Here is a 25,142-nt window from a genome sequence, read left to right as displayed (position 1 = left end):
TATACTTCAAAAAACTTGAGGAGGGGGAGAAGAGAGAGTGAAGGACCTAAAGTTGTTTGTGTAGGAGTCAAAACTGACCAAACTCATGTCACAATAAAGAATCCCAAATAAAGGCCTAGAAGAGTCCAAGTGGACAACAAAATCACCCAGTCAAAATATTCAGGTGAGGACCCCTCAACCATCTGGCCTGAATAAGCTAGGTAGTGAATTAACCTAACAATCCTTTATTTTCCAGTTCAGTTTGCCAGTGTAGATCTAGCCAGAGAGGGTTCTGAAGCAAGAGAAGTAAGGATAAAGCAAAGAAAACCAAGAAAGACCATTGTCCCTGGGGAGCTCTGAGGAAAGGTGAGATGGATGCTAAAGCAGAAGAGGGGGCCATGTGGAGTAAGTTGGGGGCCCTCTGAGGACCCCTGCACTGTGACTGAGGTGACCTTTCCTCTCTAGTAGGACAGAGGGACAGCAACTCAGAGACATGTGAGTAGGAGGCCCGGGCACCCTCCTGAGTTCACCACCTGTGATTAAGAGGGCAGGAATTTGGCTGCCTATTGAAATCTCATCCCTTCTTTGAAGTTCAAATTCTGCCTTCTTCAGAAAACCTCTAAATCAACCCGTATGATTTATAGGCAGTTTGTCGCAATTTAATACCTTATTCAATTACATTCTTATATTATCACCTCACTAGGTTATAAATGTCTTTAGGGCAGAATCATGTTTTGGTTTTTAAAAATGTCCACAACGCCTAGTGTAGGGTTGAGAATGTAATAGGTATTCAACAAGGAAGGGTCTGATGGAAAAATTGAAAGGAAGAAAACATCAGGCTCCCTAAAGTTTCCTAAACTTCTTTCTTAGAGAGAGGATACCAGGGTATGTTGGGTTGTATCCCTGTATTCTCAAATCACAAGCTGAGGTTCACCCAGTACATGGTATATTTTTCTCTGAAGAGAGCTATCCTAAATGCAAATTAAGCCTCAAAGCCCTACAAAGGGCAACCAGGAAAGCACAGTCCCTTCTAAATCTCCTTGGGGACCAGGCTCACCTCTCTGTGTCTGTGTGTGAGTGTGCATGGGTAGGGGAGGTAGTGGTGGCGTGGGAGGGCATAGGCAAGAGAGAGGAGAGAGACTCCACACAGTGATTATGTGGAGGGGATTTGCTATGTCTCTTTTCCTCCCCCAACCCTCTTTCTTTGTCCTCTTTCTCCGTGTTCCTCTCTTTGTCCCCTTTTCCTCGTCCCCTTCTTCTGCATTTGTCTGGGAGGATCCTGGAGTGTTCTTTTGATCGACTCAATCTTTCTCTGGCACTTGAGTTCTGATTGGCTGAAGGACTTAGAGGGGAAAAAAAACTTTAATTAAGTAGATAATCTCTTCTTTGGAACTTTGGCAGCTCCATTTCACCTCCCCTTAACTCTGTTTGGGATCGCTTACACCCAAGGAAGTTGGGGTTTGAGGAGATTTCCATCCCACTACCACAAGGAGAATACTTCCCCATCTTACTGCTCTGACTCCCACGTTTTCAGAATTTTCTATCTCTGTCACTCCAGAGGATAATGTTGCTTATGAAGCCTTCTGTGTGCATCTTTCTTTTCACCTGTGTCCTCCAACTCAGCCATACCTGGTAAGTAACCTGGACTCCTACCTGGAACTTAGAATTAGGTAAATGCATGTAATGTATGAGAGAGAGCTCGTTTTTATTTCCAGAAACGTAGGATGCCTTGGGATCTCTCCTAGGAAAAAACTGTTCAATGAAGTAGGGTTCTTCCCATATTTATGGCTGATTTCAGTAAATCTTTAGACCTTTACCAATAAAGGAATGGATTAAAAAGTAGGGGTTTCCTATTTTTCTAAACTGCTATATCACAAATATTCTAAGTTGTTTTGGGGAGATAGTAGCCTTTTTTTCTTTTTCTTTTACCAAATCCTGATGTCAACATTGCGGAGAAGAGGACAGTAGTTCAAAGCAAGTTCTACTGTGTGTTGAATCTGATATTTGAGGTGAGGGCTGGAGACAAAAATTTAATGCTATCTTTTTCTGCACTTTCTGACTTAACTTCAATTTTTTCAGAATAGTCTAAGTAAGTGCTCATACCATCATTTCCTAGAGATTAAAAATTAACTTGATCTACTGAGTTGGCACTAGGTTAACAAAGATGTCTGAAATAAAATGTTTTAGAAATTTGAACTTTTCTACAAAATTATTTAATTTACTCAATTTGCAAATATTTCTAAACTGCTCAAAAAAAATGAGACATGTGAAAGTGCTTTGTAAACCATGAACCATTGCACAAACGATAAATTTTATCATCATTTCCACTTAGCTCTCAGAAACCACATAAAGCATCTATACATGGAAATATTAATAAGCTAGTGTGCAATAACATACAGACATAAGATCTAGGAAATGCATATTGCTAGAGTGTTTGGAGTGTCTCCCCAATTGAGATATGAGTTCAATCTCTTATCAGTTCTCATTTTGGCCATCTATTTCCCCAAGCTATGAATCCAATTGCTACTAAACTGTTGAGGAAGCAAGAATAGGAATTTCTTTGCTGAAATCAGCTTCCTGTGTTAATTGAGAGTGTATTCTTATCATAAATGAGGATAGCCATCTTTATTAGAGTTGATCAGTATGCCAAATTAATATAATGATTTGCCAGTTAATATAATCCTTTGCAACACTTCTGATTATAAACGGAAACACCAAACAATTGTTCCATTTTTAATTGGCATTTTAATTAAATATTGCATGTTCAGAAAAAAAAAAATGTCTCCTCTCTCCCCGTCATGAGAACAAAAAGACAAAAGGGAGCGGAGACTATTTCAGAGCATTTCTACTGATGTTCATGGTATTCTTCAGCTGATTCAGTATCAGCAAAAGAGAAACACGAGATTCCTTTCCCCAGTCACCAGGGCAGTGTGAAGAATTGTTCTATAAAAAATACCTTTACTGTGTGATCCTTCCCTGCTGGAGGGGGTCATGTTCATTTCATTCCGATACTGACACAGCCACACTGAAAGGTGGCTGGGTTGCTTGTCTGTCCAAATTCAAATGTCTGGATTCAAAAAGAAAGAAGAAAAAAGAGATGTGAAAGAAAGTTCTAATTTAAAAATAGGGTTTAAGAACCCCTTCTCGCTTTGCCTGACTTTGAGGAGAAAATGTACAAATCTCCTTTATAATGCAATTAGTTTTTCATTGCTTCTCCCGATAAGCCCCAATTTAAATTAAACATTTATACTTTGCCAAGAGCCTGTTTTTTGGTAGCATTTGAAATGTGATTTTTAAATTTAACATTAAATCTTGATTATTCTTATAATGGAACTATTAGGGTTTTGCATAAGGTCATCTTTCCCTTTGTGCCATGCAGAGAAATTTGACCAACTGCAGCCTTTCAGATGCTTCTCTTAATACTTCATTATCAACCTTTTATGTGAGGACCTCAAAAGCATTTAACAAATAGAGAACCACAATTTCTGCTTGGCTGTTCAATTGTAGTCTCGCCTGAAATTACTGTCTAAAAGAGTCCATCAGCAGAAATTCCTGGGCTTGAAAAGGATAGAATAAAGATGACATGAACCTACAATACAGTTTTGCTAGTTATCTCAGTGCAAAATAATTGGGGAGGGAAAAGCATTCTCCACAGTTTCCTCTTGTTGGGACCCTTCTGAGAGAATGATCCTTTAGTAACTTGAGAAAAATCTTTTCTTTGAATTTGTTTTTCTTAACCCTAATGGCTCCCAAAAGAGAGAGAGAATGGGAAAGCATGATACAGCCAAGCAGAGCGCGATGGCTATAACAATGGCCAGAGATGAACCAATTGGACTTTCCGCTCCCAATACATTTACTCGTCTGGAATGAATGGACCTAGAACATGTTTTTCCTTAAATGTTGCCTATATTTAACTCCAAATGATGTCTCCTAATGCTATGGGGTCTTGCCCAGTTCTGTCCATTTCTCACACGCCCTCTCTCTGCTCAACTCAATCACCAAATCAGAAAGATGCCTCAGGACATGAAGGTTTACTATGGCTTTGCTCGCACTCTTTAACAGAGATCACTACCTTTACTCCTTTCCAAAGGATTTAAACCGGATCAGTTTCTTTCCTGCAGTAGAGCAAGAATTTTTCTGAAATCTTTGGGTTTTAAAGCAGCTTTTGAAATACATCATCCCTTGGTTTTCTACATTTACACTTGTAGGGTAACCTTTCTATGACTCTTCAAATTTCATCTGATAATGACATGCAGAACCCTGATTAGCCAAGGCTTCCATTATTGGATGGGGGAAGTCTTTGAATCCATATTCTCACCAGGCATCTCTGATGGCTAAAATTATATGTGCTACAATTTTTCAAATGTGTATTATGAAGAGTCAAATACATACTCCAATTTTTCAAATGTATATTATGTGTATATGTGCTACAATTTTTCAAATGTATATTATGACCAGTCAAATACATACTCCTCTAAAAATTATGGAATTCATGGTAATTTGTTGTCACATTAAGTTTTGGTTGAGTTTTTCCCACTAACAGACACAAAAAGAACACGTGCAATGAAGTGAGGATCTACTAAGCTTTGTCACACTAGAAAGGGATTCTCATCCTCACAGAGGTTGGGAACTTCTGTGAAATAAAATCAAGTATGAGAAGTTGCTTTGGAATCTGGAAAATAATATGCCAAAAAAAGATTCACATGACTGACAGCTTCCCTGATCCAAAAAAAAAAAAAAAAATCATAGCCCATTAAAAAAAGCTTGGGGCTAGGGGAGTGGGTAACTCTGAGCAGGATTAGGTCAGCAGCTTCACCGTAAGAAGTTCTTCGAAGGGCTTGAGATATGATCAGAGAAACTTAGTTCCCAGTTTTGCCACTGATTCTCTCTACAACTTGAGCCTTGCATTTTTCCCTTCCGAGTCTCTATTTCTCCTGCCATGAATAATAATACTGGTGATGACAATTCTTATCATCATTATCAATATTATTTACAAAGGCTGTGAGGTCCTGGGAGGAGACACGTTATTATAGCTTTTCTCATGAAACCAGTTCGTACACGCGATCAGGAGGATGCTTTCCAGTGCATCTTTATAATTGTGTGTGTTTGTGTGTGTGTGTGTGTGTGTCGAGGATAACATGGCATAAAGAAGGATCTCCTTTTTGTGATATTACACAGAGGTAAGTGGGGTATAAAAAAGTACCAGAAGAAAAGGAGTTTCAATCCAACCCCTCTCTCTTCCATGGAAGGAGTTCACTTTTCTTTCCTTTACCCAGCTAAGACAATTGGTTTAAGACTGCTCTATATGGGGTAATGCTAGTCTCTATTGGAACTGTTAATAAAATCCCTTTTTCCTGGGCTCCATTTATTTTCTCTTTTCTATTTCCATCAGAGAGGCAGAGGAGAACTCAGAAGGCTTAGAAAGAGAGGTCAATACAATTTTACTGAGGATAAACCTTCACTTTTCAGAAAGCATATTTTTCTTTCTAGGTAAAAGATCAGGCGAGGTTAACAGTTGGGGGAAACTCTGGGCTCGATTCACATAAATAACTTCCTCCAGTGCCTCTCATTTGAAATATACCTACACGCCAACGACCCCTTGAAAGAAAATACAATTCACTCTGGACAGACTCTAGTCTCATTATAAGCCAAAATTTTACGGTTTGTTTTTCATAATGTTTATTATAGGCCCTTGTTATTGATCATACCCTTTCTCTAGATATTTCTTAGGTCAGAGTTTTCTGCAGGCCAAAAGTAATCAGACCAAGAGGGAATCATTTAAATTCACCATTATCTGACCAGCCCACATTCGCTTTTATTAGTAGGTTGTTTTCCCAGTTTCAGCATCCTTTGGTACCAGCATAGTATGAGGCTACTTTCCAGTAGTCTCAATAGACCCTGAAAGTAGGCCAATAGTTCAGTTATTTCTATGTAGCTCCACAGATAAAATTCTTGTTTTCCAGGCCTACCTTAAACCATCCTGCATAAGGAAAAATTTCCCCTTCATTCAAAACTGTAATTCTCCTGTATGTGCAACTATATATGGATAACTATTGTATTTTTTTAATAAATATTTTTTACAAAAGAAACACCCTGTAATTCTCTTTTGCTACCATAAATCTCAGTCCTTTTCCTTTACTCAGTATCTTCAGTTCATTATATTAGACTTTGAAAGTTCCACTCCACCCCAATACCCAGGATAATAAATAGCAAACCAATAGATTGTCCATATTATCCTGTCTGGCATTTCTTCATGTTAATCCAAGGTGTCTGGTGGAGCCCAGATTGCATCAATTATTGCTTTAAGAGTATACTGTTGTTTAATTTTATATTATGGAAAAAATGTTTTTACAAAGATAGAACAGCATAAATAACAAACCCTCAAAACTCAGCTTCAACAGTTATCAACCCCTGGCTAATTTTGCTTCATCTATACTTTCTGTAGCATTTTCAACTGCATATATTTCTCCTAGTCTAAATCATCCAAATGCTACCATGGTTCAAAATAGGAAGAAGAGGGGTAGGATAAGGAATCCCCTATCCTGTGTCTGAGAGATCTAGAGCCAGTAATTAGAGTGAATCTTGGGGGACATCACACAGATATGACACTCTTGGGGGGGGCGGAATCAAGAATACAAATTAGTGAAAAGAGAAAATTCATTCAAATACATATTTGAGTTTATTTCTGTTTGAGCTGTGCTGGTCAGTACAGGCAACAGAAATTGATCATTGTATCAGATTGAGGAGAGAACATTTTTACCATCCAATGGATTTAGTTCCATTAAGTCATGAAAATGATACCAAAGTGTCCAGGCTTGTCAATTTCCCTACCTTGAACTGTTCACCTCGTGTTTTATAGAACAATTCTTAGAATTACCATGTACACCTACTTTCTTGATCCTGACACAAACTGGTATTGCATCCATCAATGCAATTGAGAACATGAATATTTTCTGAAGTTTATACTAGAGGGACTAAGGTAACAAGATCAGAAAACAAAGCAAAACGCTCTGCCTCATGATCCTGGACGAGGTTCCTGCAATCACAGGCTTTCTGGGAACAGTGGCTTGGGCTGTTCCTTAGCAGCTTTCACTTAGAGACCACGGAACAGAGAATGAGTACAGCTTATTCCCAGTTACAGTCCTCATTTAAATGCTAAGCATTCAAGTGCTTTTTTGTAGCTCAATGTTTCTCATCAGAGTTTGCTACAACACAAAAAGAAGGAAATTAGGACAGGGAAAGACAGCCTATCTCTCTGTAAAATATCCTAGAATACAAATGACATTTCATTCACTTTCAGGGGAAAAGATTATCCCTTGAAAACTTGTGATTTGCTTGGGAAGAAATCTGCCTGAGACCCATGATACATAGTTGTCCTGTGGGCTATTATATGGTCTTTGCCAGTAATTATTTGTCAAGGACTGGATTTGAGATAATGTGGGATTTAAATATAAATTTTAATATAAGGACTACTACTAAAATTGACACATCCGTTTAACTTTTTTTGTTCTTTTTAGTCAACTGGTTTATAAGACTTTTTATAATATATTTTAGGGCACTACATTATAATATAGAAAATTCACATTTATAAAAAAATTTTGAAAATGATTTATAGGGCTGAATTCCTTTTGAAGACAGAGATGAAGTTTAAATCAGTGAAATAGCTATGGGGATATGTCCCAAAGCTACACATTGCTTAATTTTTCCTTTTATACTCATCTTGAAAAAAAGCCTTCACATGGCCCAAATTTTCACTGCATTTTTCTCTCTTTCCTTTCAGTGCCACACTCCTTCAATGAGTCAACACTAGCTGCTTTTATTTCATAACTGTTCACTTGCTGTAATCTGGCTTCTGTTCCATTGTTCTACTGAAATAGATCTCTCCACTGATATCACCTTTGTTCCCTCTCGACAAATTTTTAAGGAGGAGGAAGTTTGTCTTTATAATTCTGAATACTTCTCTTCCCTTCAAGACTTCAGGTATCTTTTGCCTTTTTCCCTCCTAATCCTTCCCCTAGATAAATAGGAAAGAGCCTGATTTCAATTAGTTATACTTTACAATGGATAAGAATTAGTCACGCTGTGTACCCTTGGGAAAAAAAATGCACTTTAAACTTAACTCTTTCCAATTGTGCGGTGAATTATTCCTAGCTTAAATATCCTCAGGTATTGCCAGAGGGGGTAGTGAAAAATTCTGGACCAACGGGATACTATTTCAGTTATGAGTAAGGTCTGCCTTCTCTGTAATTGTGTGTGTGTACATATTTGTGTGTATGTGCTGGTGCAGGTGTGCCCTGTGTGTCATATGTTATAGCACGTCGTTAGAATCACAAGGAAACTTGCTCAGAAATTGCTGTATTCAGGCTGTCCCCAGCCCAAGGCATCTTGATAGTTCCATGAGATGAAAAGCTGGCTGTCAGACAACCTTCTAAGAGAAAGTTGCTTCACTGGAACAACTTCTAGCTCCAGCTCCAGATAGTTTCCCTACACTGGACCCTCCCCCTTAACCTTTTGCCCCCTTTCCCCTGTTCTCTCTCTGTGCCAAATCTCCAGAGGGAGCTCTGCGTCTATATTCATTCATGACCATTTCTCCTTTCCCCTGGGCCATCACCCCACATTACGGTAATTACGTGGTCTCTCCTGAAATAGGCCAACTAGAGCTTCATGACGCAGAGACTTTTTATGGACCTCAAGAGATGAGATTAAAGGGTAGGAAGAAGCCAAACCTGTTATTTAAAGACTTGTGGGGAAAGTGAAGGGATGAACAAAGTGGGGGATCAGAGGGCACTGAGGTGAAAGTCCTGGGTGTTGAGAAGAAAACACCAAATTCTGGAGATTCATATTCAGAACCTTTGCTTTTTAAAAATATGTGTGAGGAATGCGAAAGGGGAATCCTCACTTAAATCTAAGTTACATCAACCACTGAGAGTCAAACGTATGCAGGCACACTTGGCAAACTAGTGAGGTTGACCTGCAAGAAGTTGGCTGCATGGAACTGAGTGCTGTCCTGGGAAGGAACTCTCACACTGACGGGACAGGGAGTCTGGCACACAGACGTGGCCTAGTAACAAGGCCTTGGTCACGCAAAGGGGGAAGGAAGTCTAAAGATAGCCTGGTGCTTGGCACTCCTGGTCCAGTGCCCATGTGTGTCGCACGCTATACAGAGTCGGGCACGTGTGCTCCCCATGGCAGCTAAACTGCTAACCGTACCATGTGAGGTGCTACTCACTACCTTGTGGGCTGTGCTAGCTTGGAGAACCGCCACCAACTAGGGAGAAAGGGTTGAAACATTGGATAGCGACTTAGACCTCTTGTCCACCACTAGACGGAACTGACAGAGAATGGGGATTTGCAATTTTCTGTGAACTTCCTCAGGTGGTAAAAAACAATCATAAATAATGATTGAAAGTAAAAGTTTCTTCAAATGGTATCAAGTGAAGAGACGCTTTGAAAATTAGAGTGCATGGGTATCTCGATAATAAATGTTAGGTCAACAAACAAACGAAGAAAATAAACTTGGAGATTTTCCAAGAGCTAAATGAGAAGCTGTGGCATTTGAATTTGGGTTGATCCGAAGTCCCTCCCCTCCTGCTCCAGCTGCCTGGGGGGAAAAATGTACTGGTGACCAGACTGATGATGGAATAGGCAATTCAGGAGGCAGTATAGCCCAGGAGATAAGCTGCATAATACTGAAAGCTGTGGTGTTTGAGGAGCTATAGAACCTAGACCAAGAAACTTCGCATTGTGGTTAGATTACAGCTAGATTATAACCACTAAGGTGGCAAGGTTAGACGGTCCCTAGAGCAGAGATGAAATGGGAAAATGATAGAAAGTGCACGGGGCTCTGCTTTAGTGGTTACCCATAGCCTAAAACTACTAATACATCTGTATCTGTTGTTCAACAATAGTTGAAAAGATATTTAGTAATGAAGAGAACAGGAAGGATTTAGACACACATTAAAAAGAAGGAGAAAGAACTTATAAATGTTGATATTACAGGACTTGTGGCAGAAGGTAGTGAAGACCAGGACAGCAGGACACAATTTGGCGAACCAGACTAGATGAGAGTGACAGTGAAGCTACTTACAGTGACATGTTACCGTGAGAGCTCAGAATGAATGATGGAGAGACAGAGAGATTTGATTGTTCTCCCCAGTTCTCACTATCAGTAAATTATCTCGGGAGAAGGATAAGATGGCGTTAGAAGCTTGTAGGAAAAAGTATAGATCAAATAATGAATTAAAGACTCACTTCAGGATTGATGACAAGAGCGTAGCAGTGGTCTAAGAGTGTAAAATAATAGCTATGGCAGCAAAGACTTCCACGCGTGGAGGTAGTTAGCATGTTTCCTAGAAGATAGATGGCCCTTAGACAACACTCAGAATCCTTGTAAGTATATTTCAACCCACCTACCCCCAAATATTTTATTCCTGGTATGGGGAAGATGGTCATAAACAGGTCAGCTGTAACTGCCAGGAAAACATCCTATAATACCAAGAAAAACTGCAAGGAAGGAAAGAGATCTGTGATTTTAATGCTCAGCTCAGAGACCAGCCCCTCAGGGCAGTGACCAGTGAGAGCTCTGAGAGCTACCCAAACCAGAAGGTACTCCATCCAGATACAAAAGAAGAAAATGTCCACCAGTTTATTAGTGTTGCATTTGGAGCAGCCATTTTCCAGAAGATTCAAGCAATAATTTGAGTTTCTCGGGCCCTCAAATTATTACTTAGGTATTAGATGCCTCCCTATTACGTTGGTGCCTCCCTATTCCCCCTGGACCAGTGTTTCTCCCAGTGGACTCTGAGGACCATCTGCAATACAGCCATCTCAGAAACGTGTACATGCAGATTCCTACTCCCCCCCCCCCCATGCATGTGAACACACACACGCGCACGCACACACACACACACACTCTGCTCAACAAGAGTCTCTGGAGCTGGGGCCCAGGAATCTTCTTATTTAATAAACTCCCCAGAGAATTCACATGCACTCTACAAGATAATCCATTTAGATTAATTTTCCAATGGGTTCAGCTTACATGGGCAGCTCAGGAGAATTATAGGCCCCAGGAGTTTATCTGCATAAGTGACTATGGAGTCTTCCCAGGACAGCATCACTCCAAAGGAAGAGATTAGAGGAGATCCAGCAATGAAGCTTGTCACTTGAATCTGTTAGCAAGCCCCTTGGCTTCAGTCCACTGAAGTGGGCTGGAGGATGGCTAGGAGGGTATTATAAGCTATTTTTATTAAAGAACTATTTTTATTAAAACTCTATAAGACTTTTGTACACAAATGGTAGTTTGGATACCCAAGTGGAAACATAAAACTCTAAAGGGGGCTAAAAGTCATTTATACCTACATTTAAAAAAATTAATAGACTTTGTTTTTTTAGAGGAGGATTATAGAAAACTAGCAGAAAACACAGACTTCCCATATGTCCCCTCCCCTCTTGTCCCACCCAGCTTCCCCCATTTTTAACATCTTGCATTAGTATGGTACATTTGTTTGTGCCCACTTTGTTCATGCATAGAACCCAGTGTGAGCAGCAACCATCTCCAAAACCATGCCCGGGGATGTGGTGTCCCTTAGGTAAAGTAGAGTCTCTGCCTGGCTGATATGGGTGCCTGGTGAACACGGAAAGGCTGGGGCAATGGAAGAACAGAAAAGCAGCTCAGACAACATGGTGGTTAACTGCATTTGTCAATGAGGGAGACCTCCAAGAAATCGTATCAAGAACTTTTCAAGGATCAGCATTCCCGGATTAGCAGATGGGAATAAGAGCAAGGCAAATATGGGCTGCAGAAAAGCACAGCACAGAAGGAGCAGATGCTCGAGAATCAGACTGACTAGGTTGCAGTCCTGGCTTTAACACTTAACCTGCTGTGTGATGCTGGCCAGTGACTCTGTGTTTAGGTTTCTGTGTCTATAAAAAGAAAGACATATAGTTTCTACTTCATATAAATGCTGTGATAATTATGTGAGCTTAAAACATGTAAAGTACTTGAAACAGTATTTGGCGTACACAGAATGAACACTCAATAAATAGTACAGTACCTACCCCACGGGGTTGTTATAAAAATTGAAAATGATGATACAGGTAAAGCACTCAGCAGAGTTCCTGACATACTCGATAAATGTTAGCTCTTATTGTGTGACAGAAATTAAATTTTATATGGTGTCAGTATATACACTGGAAGACTAACAAAAATAGAAGAGACAAAAACTTTTATTTGGCCGTGTAAAAGCAAAACTAACACAGTTATTGATGTAAATTGCTGACCACTGATGCCTCATTACTATGAAGTCCAATAACAATTACACATGGCATTACGTGTGTCAGATCAACGTGCTAGAAGTTTTGATTATAACACCAACCTTTGTGTACATATGCTCAGCGTTCATTGTCTGTTGCTCTTGTATGATCATCTGCTAATTGTGCACGGCCATCTTCTCACAATGTCAGAAAATTAGTGGGAGCACTGGTTTGTCACGACTTCCCTCTCATATCTGCCAAAATCTTTGTTTCAGCCCTTCTTGTTCTGTTGCATCTGATGATCCTTCCATCGTTTTTCTAAAACTCTTTAGTTCAATGCATTTTTATAGAGTACTTTACTTATTATGTTCAGTACTATAGTAGGAGCTGGAGGGGATACAAAGATAATTAAGACAGCCCCTACTTATAGTCACGTATAAGGGAATAAAGGAAAGCCTTAATATGAGGTAGAAAAAAGTTGCTGTGAAACTTCAGGAAATGCTGCCTGTGGCTTTTGAACAAGATACTTATTTAAGAATACATGGGATTATTACATTATTGAGAGATAATTCACATACTGTAAAATTCACCCTTTTAAGGTGCACAAATCCATGGGTTTTACTATATTCACAAACTTGTGCAATTCTCACTACAATCAATTTTAGAACATTTTTATCACCCTAAAAAGAAACCCCATATCCATTAGCAGTCACTTCTCATTTCCCTCCCCTCAGTCTCTAGCAACTGCTATTCTACTTTCAGTTTCCATAGAATTGCCTATTCTGGACATTTTTAATAAATAGAATCAAATAATTCATGGTCTTTTGTGTCTGGCTTCATTCATTTAGAATGATATTTTCAAGATTCATCTATGTTGCTGCATGTATCAGTACTTCATTCCTTTTTATGGCCAAATAATATTCCATTGTACAGATATACCACATTTTATCCAGCTATTCATCAGTTGATAGATACTTGGATTGTTTCTATTCAGATCCTTTGATCATTTTTCACTTGGGCTATTTGCTTTTTTATTGTTTGGTTGTAAGTACTTTTTATATATTCTGAATACAAGTGCCTAACTAGATATATAATTAAATATTTTCTCCCATTCTGTGGGTTGTCTTTTTACTTTTTTAAAAAAGATTTTATTGGGGAAGCGGAACAGGACTTTATTGGGGGAACAGTGTGTACTTCTAGGACTTTTTTTCCAAGCCAAGTTGTCGTCCTTTCAATCTTAGTTTTGGAGGGTGCCGTTCAGCTTCAAGTTGTTGTCCTTTCAATCTTAGTTGTGGAGGGCACAGCTCAGCTCCAGGTCCAGTTGCCTCTAGTTGCAGGGGGCACAGCCCACCATCCCTTGCGGGAGTCGAACCAGCAACCTTATGGTTGAGAGGACGCACTCCAACCAACTGAGCCATCCAGGAGCTCAGCGGCAGCTCAGCTCAGCTCAAGGTGCCATGTTCAATCTTAGTTGCAGGGGACGCTGCCCATGTGGGAATCAAACCAACAGCCTTCGGAGTTAGGAGTATGGAGCTCTAACCGCCTGAGCCACCGGACCGGCCCCGTCTTTTTACTTTCTTAATGGTGCCTTTTGAAGCACAAAAGTTTTTAATTTTGATGAAGTCTAAATTATCAATGTTTTTCTCTTACATATAGGTCTATGATCTATTTTGAATTAATTTTTGTATATGGTGTGAAATATAGATCCAACTTCATTCTTTTGCATGTGGATATCCAGTTGTTCCAGCACTACTGGTTGAAAATACTAAGAATGGGAAAGATTTAAAAGAACAGCATGGGAGCGGCTGGTGAGCTCAGCTGGTTAGAGCGCCACACTCTTAACAACGAGGCAAGGTTGCTGGTTTCATCCCCACATGGGCCACTGTGAGCTGCGCCCTCCACAACTAGATTAAAACAACTACTTGACTTGGAGCTGAGGGGTTCTGGAAAAACACACTTAAAAAGAAAGAAAAAAAAAGAACAGCAAGAACAAAATCAAAGAGGCATGAATGTATGGATGTCCAGGAATAGCAACTGGTTCAGCTTGACTAGAGGACTGGACAAGTAGGGATATTTCATGGGAAATCAGGCTGGAAAGGTATGAAGGTCAGATTATGGAGCACCTTGAGTAGCAAGAGTTGGAGAACTGCGTAAGATTCTTGTACAGGACATCACAATCTGGTTTTCAGAAGGCTGATTTAGCTGCAGACCTATACACTGGATTGGAATATGGTAAAAACTGTAAGTAGAGAAGTCAGTGGAGCTTCTACGGTGGCCTAGGTCAGAGACCACCACAGAGGCTGAGACAGTGAGAGTCACTGAGACAGTGAGAGAGAAAAGAGGGAACTGGTATGTGAAAAATATAATAGAGGTAAAATACACACAGGTCTTAATAACTGATTGGATGGTGAGAGCAGCTCCATTAACAAAAAATAGTAACATCAGGAAAAGTGGGTAGTTTGGCAGGAAAGATGAGTTAGCTTTTAGACATACTGTCTTTACAATTTGAAACATTCCCAGTAGGGAAGTCTAGTGTTCATTTGGGAATGCAGCTCTGATCTCGAGATAGGAGTCAGGGTTGGAGGTAAAGATTTGGGAGATGTTGCGTAATCACGGTGCTTAAGACCATGGGCATGAATGAGGGATTCTCTCCTATTTCCCTCTCTCTCTAGATAGCTGCTGCCTCTGAGTTTCCTCAGATGGTATTTCTTCCTTCTCCCACCCCTAAAAGGGAGTTCCTTCATTCTTTCATTCAACAAATATTTATTAAATGCTTGCTATCCCCAGGCTCTGGTAATACTTGGTGAACAAAACAGACCACAACCCCATCCCTGCAAAATCCACCTTAATGTAGCTTACAGTCTAGTGGGAGCAGGCAAGAGCAAAAAAAATAAGTAAACATGTAAAACATCGTGTTCTGATGATAAAAGTGCCGTGGAGAAAAGAAAAATGATGAACCAGAGAAAGGGGATGGAAGGAGTTGCGATTTAAAACAGGATGATTAAGAACAGCCTCCAGGAGAATGACACATTGATTAAAAAGCCTGATGCAGGTGAAGGAACAAGCGATGGAGATATGAGTGAAATGCATTCCAGGCAAAGAGGACAGCAAGTGCTGGAGTCTGAGGGTGCCCAGTATGTCAGAGGAATAAGGATATGTGGCTACAGCAGAGTAAGCAGGGGAGAGTAGTAAATTAGGCCAGAGGCATTAGTGGGGGCTACATTTTGTAGGATCTTATAAACCATGGTAAGAATTTGGCTTCTGCTCTATGTGAATAGGAAACCGCTGGAGGATTTTGAGCAGAGAATGGAAAAAAGTTAATGTATATTTTAAAGGAATCAATCTTTAAAGGGACCAATCATTTTGAGAGTAGAATGTGGGAGAATGAAGGTAGGAGACCTGTTAGTAGGCTTTACCAATAATCCAGGCAAGAGAGAATGATAGTTTGGACCAGAGGGACAGCAGTGAAGATGCTGAGAACTGGTTAGAGCCTGGATGTATTCTGAGCTGGAGTTGGCAGGTTTGATGACAGATTGAATACAGGATGTGAGAGAAAGAAAGGGGTCAAAGATAGCTCTAAGATTTTTGTCTGACAACTAAAAGGAACTGTCCTTTGCTTAGGTGTGGGAGACTGCAGAAGGAGTGGGTTTGATATAGTGTCAGTGAAGACCAGGAGTTCAGTTTGGGATGTATCAGGAGTGTAAGTTTGAGATGCTTTTTAAACACCAAAGTGACATACCAAGAACATAGTTAGATATGCAAGTCTGGAATTCCAGAAAAGGTCTGAGACTAGTTGGGAGGGTTCAGGAAGGCATAAACCCTTTGAATCACACCCAATGGGGGTAGTATCATCAGCAACTGTACATACGGGGAATGGGGGGCTTGTACCTCCGTCCAGGAGTGTGCTGCTTGTCTCATGTTTATAGAGCTGCCTCTATCCACTAAACAAATGTTATATCTTCCATTGTTTGTTAGCATCTTTCCTTCAATCACAACTGTCCCTAAGTGGTACTGATACAAACACCTCAATTCCTTCTTCTTTGGCGCTCTTTCTACTTTCTAACATCACACACTCACTGTGTTTTCTGGGATCTGTATTATATTTTTATCTACCTCCCTCCCCCCAAAAATGAAATCTCGCCTCTGTCTCATTAATCAAGATCCTCTTCTTTTGGTGCTCACCACAAGGACATACAGTCTTTTCTTTTATCGAGATAAATTGACATATCACATGATACTAGTTTCAGGTATACAACATAATGATTCGATACATGTATATATTGTGAAATGATCATCTCAGTAAGACTAGTAAACAACTATTGCAAGTCTTTTCTTAATACTGAATATTTTGGATATGAATAAGTCAGGCATATGGTTCAACTATGTCTGCGAATAACTCGAGGGTTAACAACACAAGTCAATTCATGGGAAAATTGTCCAAATAAGGCCTTCGGCAGGTGCTCAATTAGATATGACTGGTTAATCAAATGGACTAGATCAGCGTGTCATACAGACCGTTACGTATTGTAGGGCCTTCGAGGAAAGAATCCTCTAGTATCTCTGCTCAGCACTCCCTGTGATTCCAACTTAGTATCTTCTCACAGGAAGTCTCTTTACCCCAGGGTTATGGCACAGCTTTCTCTTTCCTCTGCCATTCAATTTTTGTTTTCTTTTCTTTCTTGATATTGTCTGTCTTGGGGAACAGAAACTAGCCACTGTCTGGCCTGGTAATGTCCAAAAGCCTTTGAAAGTTATTCCTAAGATAAAGATTGCCCATCTGAGCCAGAGCAAGCTCAGGCTCCATTCTCTGAGGCTAAGGGCCTGGCTGACTTTTCTGACACTAGTCTTTCCAGATCAGAAATTTACCTGCAAACCCATAATGGCTTTGGCAATTGTGAATTCATTTAAATAGTGTTGAATGCATTTTCGAACTTTGCTGGTGCTACTGCCCCAAGTGAGTAGTGCTTTTTAATCAACTTAATTTCGCTTGCCAAGCTTTAAAAAGTGGGCTTTAGTTTTGCTAGCCTCTGTAGTCTTTTACAATTTTCTAAAATTCCATTACATTTTTATCCAAAATCTTTTTCACTTTCTCTCATATAGCAGCCTCCCAGTTTATTACTAATGTTTTTCAGAAACTACCCACATTTTAGGTGTTGTGTGTATTTTGTATAAAGAGAGTCAGTCAAGCTCTTTTGGCCTCTGATAGGAAACTGAACTTTCTCAGTCTATTTCGTTCCCAGTCTGCTTTCTGACGATGGCCAGCATCTTGCTGGCCTTTAGAATTGCAGGGTACACCGAATTTCATGGTACAATATATATAATGATTCCCATGTTACTTTCTTCCATTATAATGGAAAAAGAAAGATAATAGGTAGCATGTTTGTGTTAATTTTCAAATGTCTATAGTGAAGTCCATTTGCCAAATCTCCAACACTCCGGATTACGTATGCATACATTGTATTTTTCCTTTTTATATGATTATAGACTTACAGAAGGTTGCAAAGAAATGTGCAGGGAAGTCCCACACAAGCCTCTCCCAGTGTTAACATCTTACAACTATAGTACAACATTCATAAAGCTTATTCAGAAAACGAGTTTTACATACACTCATTGTGTGTGTGTGTGTGTGTGTGTGTGTGTGTATAGCTTGATGTGATTTTTGCCACATGTATAGCTTTGCATAATCACACCACAATCAAAATACTTAACTCTACCATCACCACAAGACTCACTGGTGTTATCCCTTTATAGCCAAACCCATCCCCCAACCCTAACCCTTGGCAACCACTAATCTATTCTCCAGCTCTATACTTCATTCCTTCTTATTGCTGAGCAATACTCCATGGTATGGATGTGCCACAGTTTTTTAACCATTCATCCTTTGAAGGACATTTAGGTAGTTTTCAATTTTTGGTTCTTATGAATAAAGTTGCTGTAAGCATATGAGTACAAGTTCCTGAGTTAAAATAAGTCTTCATTTCTCTGCAATAAATGCCCAAGAGTGGAATTGCTAAATCGTTTGGCAAGTACATTTTTCGTTTTTGAAAGGAACAGCTAAACTATTTTCCAGAGTCAAATTGTTTTTGGAATTTTTGTTTTGTTTTGTTTTGGGAATTTAATTATGACTCAATCCCTAAAAAGATATTTCACTGTTTACCTCTTTCTGATTAGAGAACTATCCCTCTCAGAGTACAGTGGAGTAAGACAAACCTGGATTCAAATTCTGCTTCAATCACTTATTAGCTGGGAGAGCTTAAACAATATATTTTAATCTGGTATTTGCATTCCTCAATACCTCTGGGCACCAGCTGCCACGTGGCTGGAGTAGATCAGGTAAGCCTGCAGGGATACAGGAGTCAAAATTCAGATTCCCTATTTGTCTCAGATTCCCTATTTGAAAAACAGGGATAATAATGCCTGAGATAGTAAGGATTTAACAACATCAACATGTAAAATACTGAGAGTAGAGCATCTGGTACACAGCAGTGAGTTAATGCGAGCTCTCTTCCCACCCTGGCAAAATAATGATCAAACATTACTCCCAACATTTTTGGTATTTGAAATTTTAACAATCCAAAGGAAGCAAAATACTAGCTCCTTTTGTACGTATTCTTTTTTTTACTAAATAAATTATCTTTAGTAGATTCCTTAGGCATAATCTTTCCTTGGCAAAACCATTTTCCCTTTCTTCCTATCAATTATATTTCCTGAAGTAATCCTTACAGCTTTTGGCAGCAGAAGTGAGTTGGTGCATCTCCATTATGCTCTGTGGTTTTTCTCTCTCCTAGGTCAGTGAACAATTTCCTGATGACTGGTCCAAAGGTAAGAAAAAAACTTCCTTTGATTTCTTTGGATTTCGCTAATGTTAGCTTCTTGGCTGAAGACCACACATGCCAATTTCTTTTTATTATATCCACATCTTTTATTATGCTCTATCTATTACAGACAGAAAAACTGTGGCACAGAGAAGGTTAGGGGCACACCTCAAACCACACAGCGAACAAGTGTCAGAGCCAAGACAAGAAGTCGGGAATATTGATTCTGAATTTATGGGCAGAATGTCCAGAGGCAGAAAAGTCAAAAGCCTTTCAGTGTCAGGCTGCAGTCACAACCTTTTCAGTGCAGTGGGGGGGATGCAGTTTTCCATCTTCAAAGTATTGGCATTGTACTGCATTGTCTCTAAGAACATTTCCAGTTTCAAAACGGTCTTTTCTAAGATAGTAATGAGATGAGAACAATGGAAAATTCATGAATTATGTAATTTGGGATCATTGTGAAGAGGTAGAATAGTATAGTGAATAGTATGGTGTACAAAGATGTAGTGAGGTCTACTGCCTGATGAAATTGAATTTCATTCCTACTTCTACCATTTGCTAGCTGGCGGACCTTGAGCAAATCGCTTTAGTTCACCTCTCTGAGCCTCAGATTCCTCATCTATAAAATGGTTCTTATTTCACAAGGTTATCTGTGATGTTAAATGAGATAGCATATTTAAAGTGCTTACTCTGTCATTATTTTGGAGGGATAGGAGAGTGGGCAGGAAGGGAAGGGCTTGGCCACTTTAGGGGAAATGTCTCCCAAGTCCAGCTGCCGTGAGTCTGAATTTTGACCCCTGTATCCCGGCAGGCTTACCTGATCTACTCCAGCAGCGTGGCAGCTGGTGCCCAGAGTGGTATTGAGGAATGCAAATACCAGTTTGCCTGGGACCGCTGGAACTGCCCTGAGAGAGCCCTGCAGCTGTCCAGCCATGGCGGCCTTCGCAGTGGTAAGGAAAGCCTCGGCCACAGCTCCCGGGACCCCCTGGCCACAGGTTAGAGCCCCACTCTCCAGGGATGGCCCCCTGCCTCCCAACACCCTTATTCCTCACCTGGTCTGTTCTCAGGTCATCTCCCACTCTGGGATCTTCTCTGTTCCTCTTCCAGTTCCTTTTTCTACCTATAGAACTTTTTACTTTCTTCCCCCAAACCCTCATTGCTCAATGAGTAGACCTTGCTTCAACCCCAATCCTATACCATCCTTGGCCTGCAAAAGCCTTCCTCAGGATACAGATAACTTCAGGAGGTAGGTAGGGTTCATAATTCCTCATGCCTCTAAGCCCCTTCCTTCAGCCGGCTCAGCAGAGAGGTACGAGGCAAGTGGGAAATGTCTTAGAAACCAGATTCCCACGGAGAAGATAAAGAGTAGCCATGCCAGGAAATGAAAGCGCTTCAATGTTCTAGGAGGAAGTGGGGATGGGTTCTTTACAACCTGGACTTCAGATTCATCTCCCCCATTTCTTCCTCAGGCTCTTTCCCACCTAAACCCTTTACAATCATGTACTTCCACAAAAATCTAGCTACCTAATCATAAAATATGTTACCTGAAAAGAAGGGGAAAGAGTAGGGCTGAGACCAGGGCTGGAGTAGACCCTGGAAGAGAGTAAGGCACACTATAAAGGTGGAAAAATAGGATGGAGCTGGGAAAGGAGAGTATAATGATTATACTGAAGGAAGGTAGCATGACGGGTATTTCTTTGGATTGCAACCCCTCCCTCTAATAGACCCAATTTTTGGTCCCTGCCAGCGAATCGGGAGACAGCATTTGTACACGCCATCAGCTCTGCTGGAGTCATGTACACTCTGACTAGAAACTGCAGCCTGGGGGATTTTGACAACTGTGGCTGTGATGACTCCCGGAATGGGCAACTGGGTGAGTAGTGATATTGGGGGTAGGTCCGGCAGGCCAGTAAAGTTCACTTAAAGAATGAAAAGCCAGCATGGCCAAGTGGCTCAGTTGGTTAGAGTGCGAGCTCTGAACAAGGGGGTTGCGGGTTCCATCCCCACATGGGCCAGTGAGCTGCGCCCTCCACAACTAGATTGAAGGGTAACAACTTGGAGCTGATGGGCCCTGGAGAAACACACTGTTCCCCAATAAAATTTAAAAAAAAAAGAATTAAAAGCTTGGTGGGTAACTGGGTGGGGTGAAGAAGAGCTGGATTCTTCCAAATCTGAGGAAAGTAAGGGTGAACCAGTTTAAGCCCCAAAGCTATTGTGACAAACCAGGCTAAATGTTGCGTGGGCCTTTCTCTCCGTTTTCTTTAATTTAAACATAATAATGATAAAGGAACAACGCTCCCAGAGGATTCAATCCAGTCAATCTCTCAAACACAGGGGTGACGTCCCTCCATGTTGTCTATCTCTGTCTCCTTTCCACTCTTTACCTCCATTGTCCTCTTATCCTCTCTGCCCTCTGGTTCAACTTCCAATTTGGTTGTCCCATATTTTTTCCGTTGTTCCTCCCGATCCCCTCAATGCTCACGCTTTCCTCACCTTTTTCGCGCCGTGTGTCCCTTCCGGAAGTCAATCGCTGGCACGGCACGTGCACACTCCGCCCAAAGGCCAGAAACTGTGTTTAAGGAGAGGAGCGCCGGTACCTTGCAGAGAATCTACTCGGCAACTACTTATGTCATGGAGGCCTGAGCAGCGGATTGGCTGAGGCTGGACGTGGGCGCGCAAAAATGGCAAAAAGAAATCAAGGCTGAAACAAATCTTGAGCCTGGGCTCTCGCCCAGCCCTAATCCTTCCCCATCTCATATCCCCTCAACCTGATTAGAAACAGCCGCCCAGGAGGATCCGCACCACCTGCTCAATGACCTTTCCTCCCCTTACACTTTTCCAGGAGGTCAAGGTTGGCTGTGGGGAGGCTGCAGTGACAACGTGGGCTTCGGAGAGGCAATATCCAAGCAGTTCGTCGATGCCCTGGAGACAGGACAAGATGCCCGGGCTGCCATGAACCTGCACAACAACGAGGCCGGCCGCAAGGTGAGTCCTGCAGCCCCTGGAGTTAGGCAGCTGGCTCCTTCCATTACCAGCCTCTTCATTCATGTAACAGTTTGGGAAAACGAGGTACTAAGGCGGCTGGCCACATAGACTGACTAGATGCCTCGCAAACCCCCCTGTCAGAGGCAGAGACTCCCCACGCGCTTAATCATTGGCCCGCTCACTCCTGACTCTCTCCCAGGCGGTGAAGGGCACCATGAAACGCACGTGTAAGTGTCACGGCGTGTCTGGCAGCTGCACCACGCAGACCTGCTGGCTGCAGCTGCCCGAGTTCCGCGAGGTGGGCGCGCACCTGAAGGAGAAGTACCACGCAGCTCTTAAGGTGGACCTGCTGCAAGGTGCTGGCAACAGTGCGGCCGGCCGCGGCGCCATCGCCGACACCTTCCGTTCCATCTCCACGCGGGAGCTGGTGCATTTGGAGGACTCCCCGGACTACTGCCTGGAGAACAAAACGCTAGGACTGCTGGGCACCGAAGGCCGAGAGTGCCTGCGACGCGGGCGGGCCCTGGGCCGCTGGGAGCGACGCAGCTGCCGCCGGCTCTGTGGGGACTGCGGGCTGGCGGTGGAGGAGCGCCGCGCAGAGACCGTGTCCAGTTGCAACTGCAAGTTCCACTGGTGCTGCGCGGTCCGCTGCGAGCAGTGCCGCCGGCGAGTCACCAAGTACTTCTGTAGCCGCGCCGAGCGGCCGCGGGGGGGCGCGGCGCACAAACCCGTGAGAAAACCCTAAGGGGCTCCTCTCCCTGCTCCTTTCCCCATTTTTCCTTGGCTTCTTTTAGAGACCCCAGTAATAGAGGAACCTAGGGAATGGAGATCCCGCACTCCCAAACCTAGGCATCCCGAGCACTCCCAAACTGCAATCTCCTGAGTTTGTCACTTTCCAATCTGTTTCTCCAATTTCGCTGCGTTCCCTGGAGCTGTCTGCAACGTCCTCACCGCCCACTCTTAGATCTGAGAACTCTGAGATTTTGAGCTACTGATCTTCCTTGGACGAGGATGAGAATAGACGTTTCCCCCTCCGATTCCTAGCTACCCTAATGCGGGACCTAGCCGATGGAGCCCTAGGAACAGGAAGACCCCTTCTCAAATATGCAGGGCCCGCGAGGTAAAGCCATAGCTTCTTTTTTGCTCATTTTCTTGCCCTCCACCCCATTTTCTGCTGTCAGGTCCTACCACAGCTCCATCTTCCTCCTACAGTAGAGCTACTCCTGTGCTTGATTCCCTGCTAACTGTTGGCATAGATTCTCCCGGAATCTCTAATGTTTTCTCTCCCCTTGCCCTTTGCCCTCTTTCCCTGAAGAGAAACTGAGAAAACTGGCCCAGGAAGAAGCATGGGGACTGGTTCCTAGAGGCAGGGGTTGAAGATGGGGGAAGTGGAAACCCTAGAGTGCTGCCTTGCTGAAAACGGAGGGTGCTACTTATCTTTGCACCCCATCTCGAATGGACTTGACCAGTGGGGTAATGATCTTCCTAGACAATCATCTGAGGTGCTCCACATACCCACAATGTCAAGGAACTATGTCAGGTTAGATTAGCAGTCATTTCCTACCCTTTAAAGTAACCTTCTGTCCATTTCCTCCTAGCAACCAACTTTACCTCTTCTCCTTCCACAAAGGATCCTCGTTCCTCTGAGCCAAGACTGAGCTCAATAAAGCCAATTTCCCATCCGGACCCTGGTTTGCACCTCTGAACGCAGGTCATAAGGAAGGAGGAACTAGGACCCTTCCTTTTCACTAACCTGGTTCTCAAACAGGCAGGATTTAGGGACTTGGATATTTTCCTTCAGTAAGTAAACTTCCTGCAATGAAACTGTTGCTAATAGGAAGTGCAGCACCTTCAATTTTTAATTTATTGCAGTCACTATGTACGTCTTTTCCGCCAGGTATTGAACTCATTCTTGGAGATATAGGGGAGGGTGGGTGGAAGCTATAACCTTTAGGCCCTCCCTTTACTCCCACCTTGCCAGAATACCATCATCCCTAGAGCCTTACTTCCCGATGGCCTGTTATTCTGGCCTGACTGAGGCCAATCTGCTAAGGATTAGTAAATCATTCACATAATTCTTCCACTAAGACATTCACTCAGTAGCTAAGAGCTTGCTGCTTGTGGTGTTTCAGTCTCCTGCTCCTCTTCTCAGAGAGAAGCAGTACAGCTGGGACTTGCTTATGAGAGCGTTCTGGGAAGGGAAGAGCCAATCTCTGACAGATCTTCTGGAGCCCAAGGAGCTTCCCAGCCATTTCCCTTCCCCTAGGCTGGTCCTGGGTCTGCTCTTTGGGAGCACAACTGGTCAAATGCTAGACAACCTCATCTCACCTCTCCCAGAGCAGGAAAGAGCACAGAGGAGATATGGCTCCAAGTACGTAACAGGGCCTGAGTGAGGCTCTAAGGGCCAGCCTGTGAGAGTAGAAGGGCCCCCATATCCAAACTGAGATGGTGGCCAAGTCAGACTCCAAAGCTATGACCTCATTCCTACACATCTTCTGGGCCTACCAACACTTACTGAGGAGAGAGGTTCCCCTTTCTCCTTTATAGGGGACACACTTCCCTTCAGGGTCTCCTAGTGCTTCGGTTCCAGCTCTATCAGCATAAGGCTTTTGTTTCTTCCCTCAGCTTTTATCTGGGCCTCTTGAGTCGCCCAACTTTCCCTTCTTCCTTCATGAAGCAGCAGCATATACCAACCTCGCTGTCCCCCTTGGCAGAATTATTTGATAGTTGTACAGTAAGAAAACCTGGCAAGAGCTAGAAAATATAAAAGGACAAGGAAAGGAACGCTGCATTCTTGTAAAGGAAAGCTGCATTCTCCAGGAGGTCTCTCAGCAGAAAAGTAGGGGAAACTATTGTGCTTCATATTTGATAACTCCAGGTCAGTACTCTTAAACATGTCATGCTGCCAGGACGTGACGTTCTTTCACACGTTATTGTTTTGTATTCCCAAATGGATATGATTGATACCAGATTCATTTGAGTTCATATAAAAGAAACATTACTGAGCTACCTTAGACCTTTATTGCTTTCCCCACTCCTGCATTATCCCTTCATTCATTTGTTCACTCAGCAAACACTGGAGTGGAAATAGAGTGGTGAACAACACACGGT

The 25,142-nt window shown here is 42.2% G+C and overlaps 2 protein-coding genes across 4 annotated transcripts in view; one reads left to right on the top strand and one right to left on the bottom strand.

Annotated features, from left to right (window-relative positions):
• PKD2L1 (polycystin 2 like 1, transient receptor potential cation channel) overlaps nt 1–22,471 on the bottom strand; it is a 144,009-nt gene extending 121,538 nt beyond the window's left edge. For all 3 annotated transcript variants that reach the window (XM_081073794.1, XM_081073800.1, XM_081073795.1), the window contains exons 1-4: nt 22,342–22,471; nt 21,879–22,004; nt 21,540–21,707; nt 2,936–3,046 (exon numbers count right to left, since the gene is read on the bottom strand). The gene's annotated coding sequence lies outside the window, so the exon portion shown is untranslated. The remainder of the gene's footprint in view (nt 1–2,935; nt 3,047–21,539; nt 21,708–21,878; nt 22,005–22,341) is intronic.
• Nucleotides 1,419–25,036, top strand: WNT8B (Wnt family member 8B). Its single transcript, XM_081073804.1, has 6 exons — nt 1,419–1,611; nt 19,020–19,053; nt 19,858–19,996; nt 20,794–20,919; nt 21,889–22,031; nt 22,231–25,036. The coding sequence occupies exons 1-6, from the start codon at nt 1,544–1,546 to the stop codon at nt 22,774–22,776; spliced, it is 1,056 nt and encodes a 351-aa protein (XP_080929930.1). The 5' UTR covers nt 1,419–1,543; the 3' UTR covers nt 22,777–25,036.
• The last annotated feature ends 106 nt before the right edge of the window (nt 25,037–25,142 follow it).

Source organism: Rhinolophus hipposideros, assembly GCF_964194185.1.
Source record: "Rhinolophus hipposideros genome assembly, chromosome: 15".
Taxonomy (NCBI): Eukaryota; Metazoa; Chordata; class Mammalia; order Chiroptera; family Rhinolophidae; genus Rhinolophus; species Rhinolophus hipposideros.
This window is presented reverse-complemented; position numbering and strand designations above follow the sequence as displayed.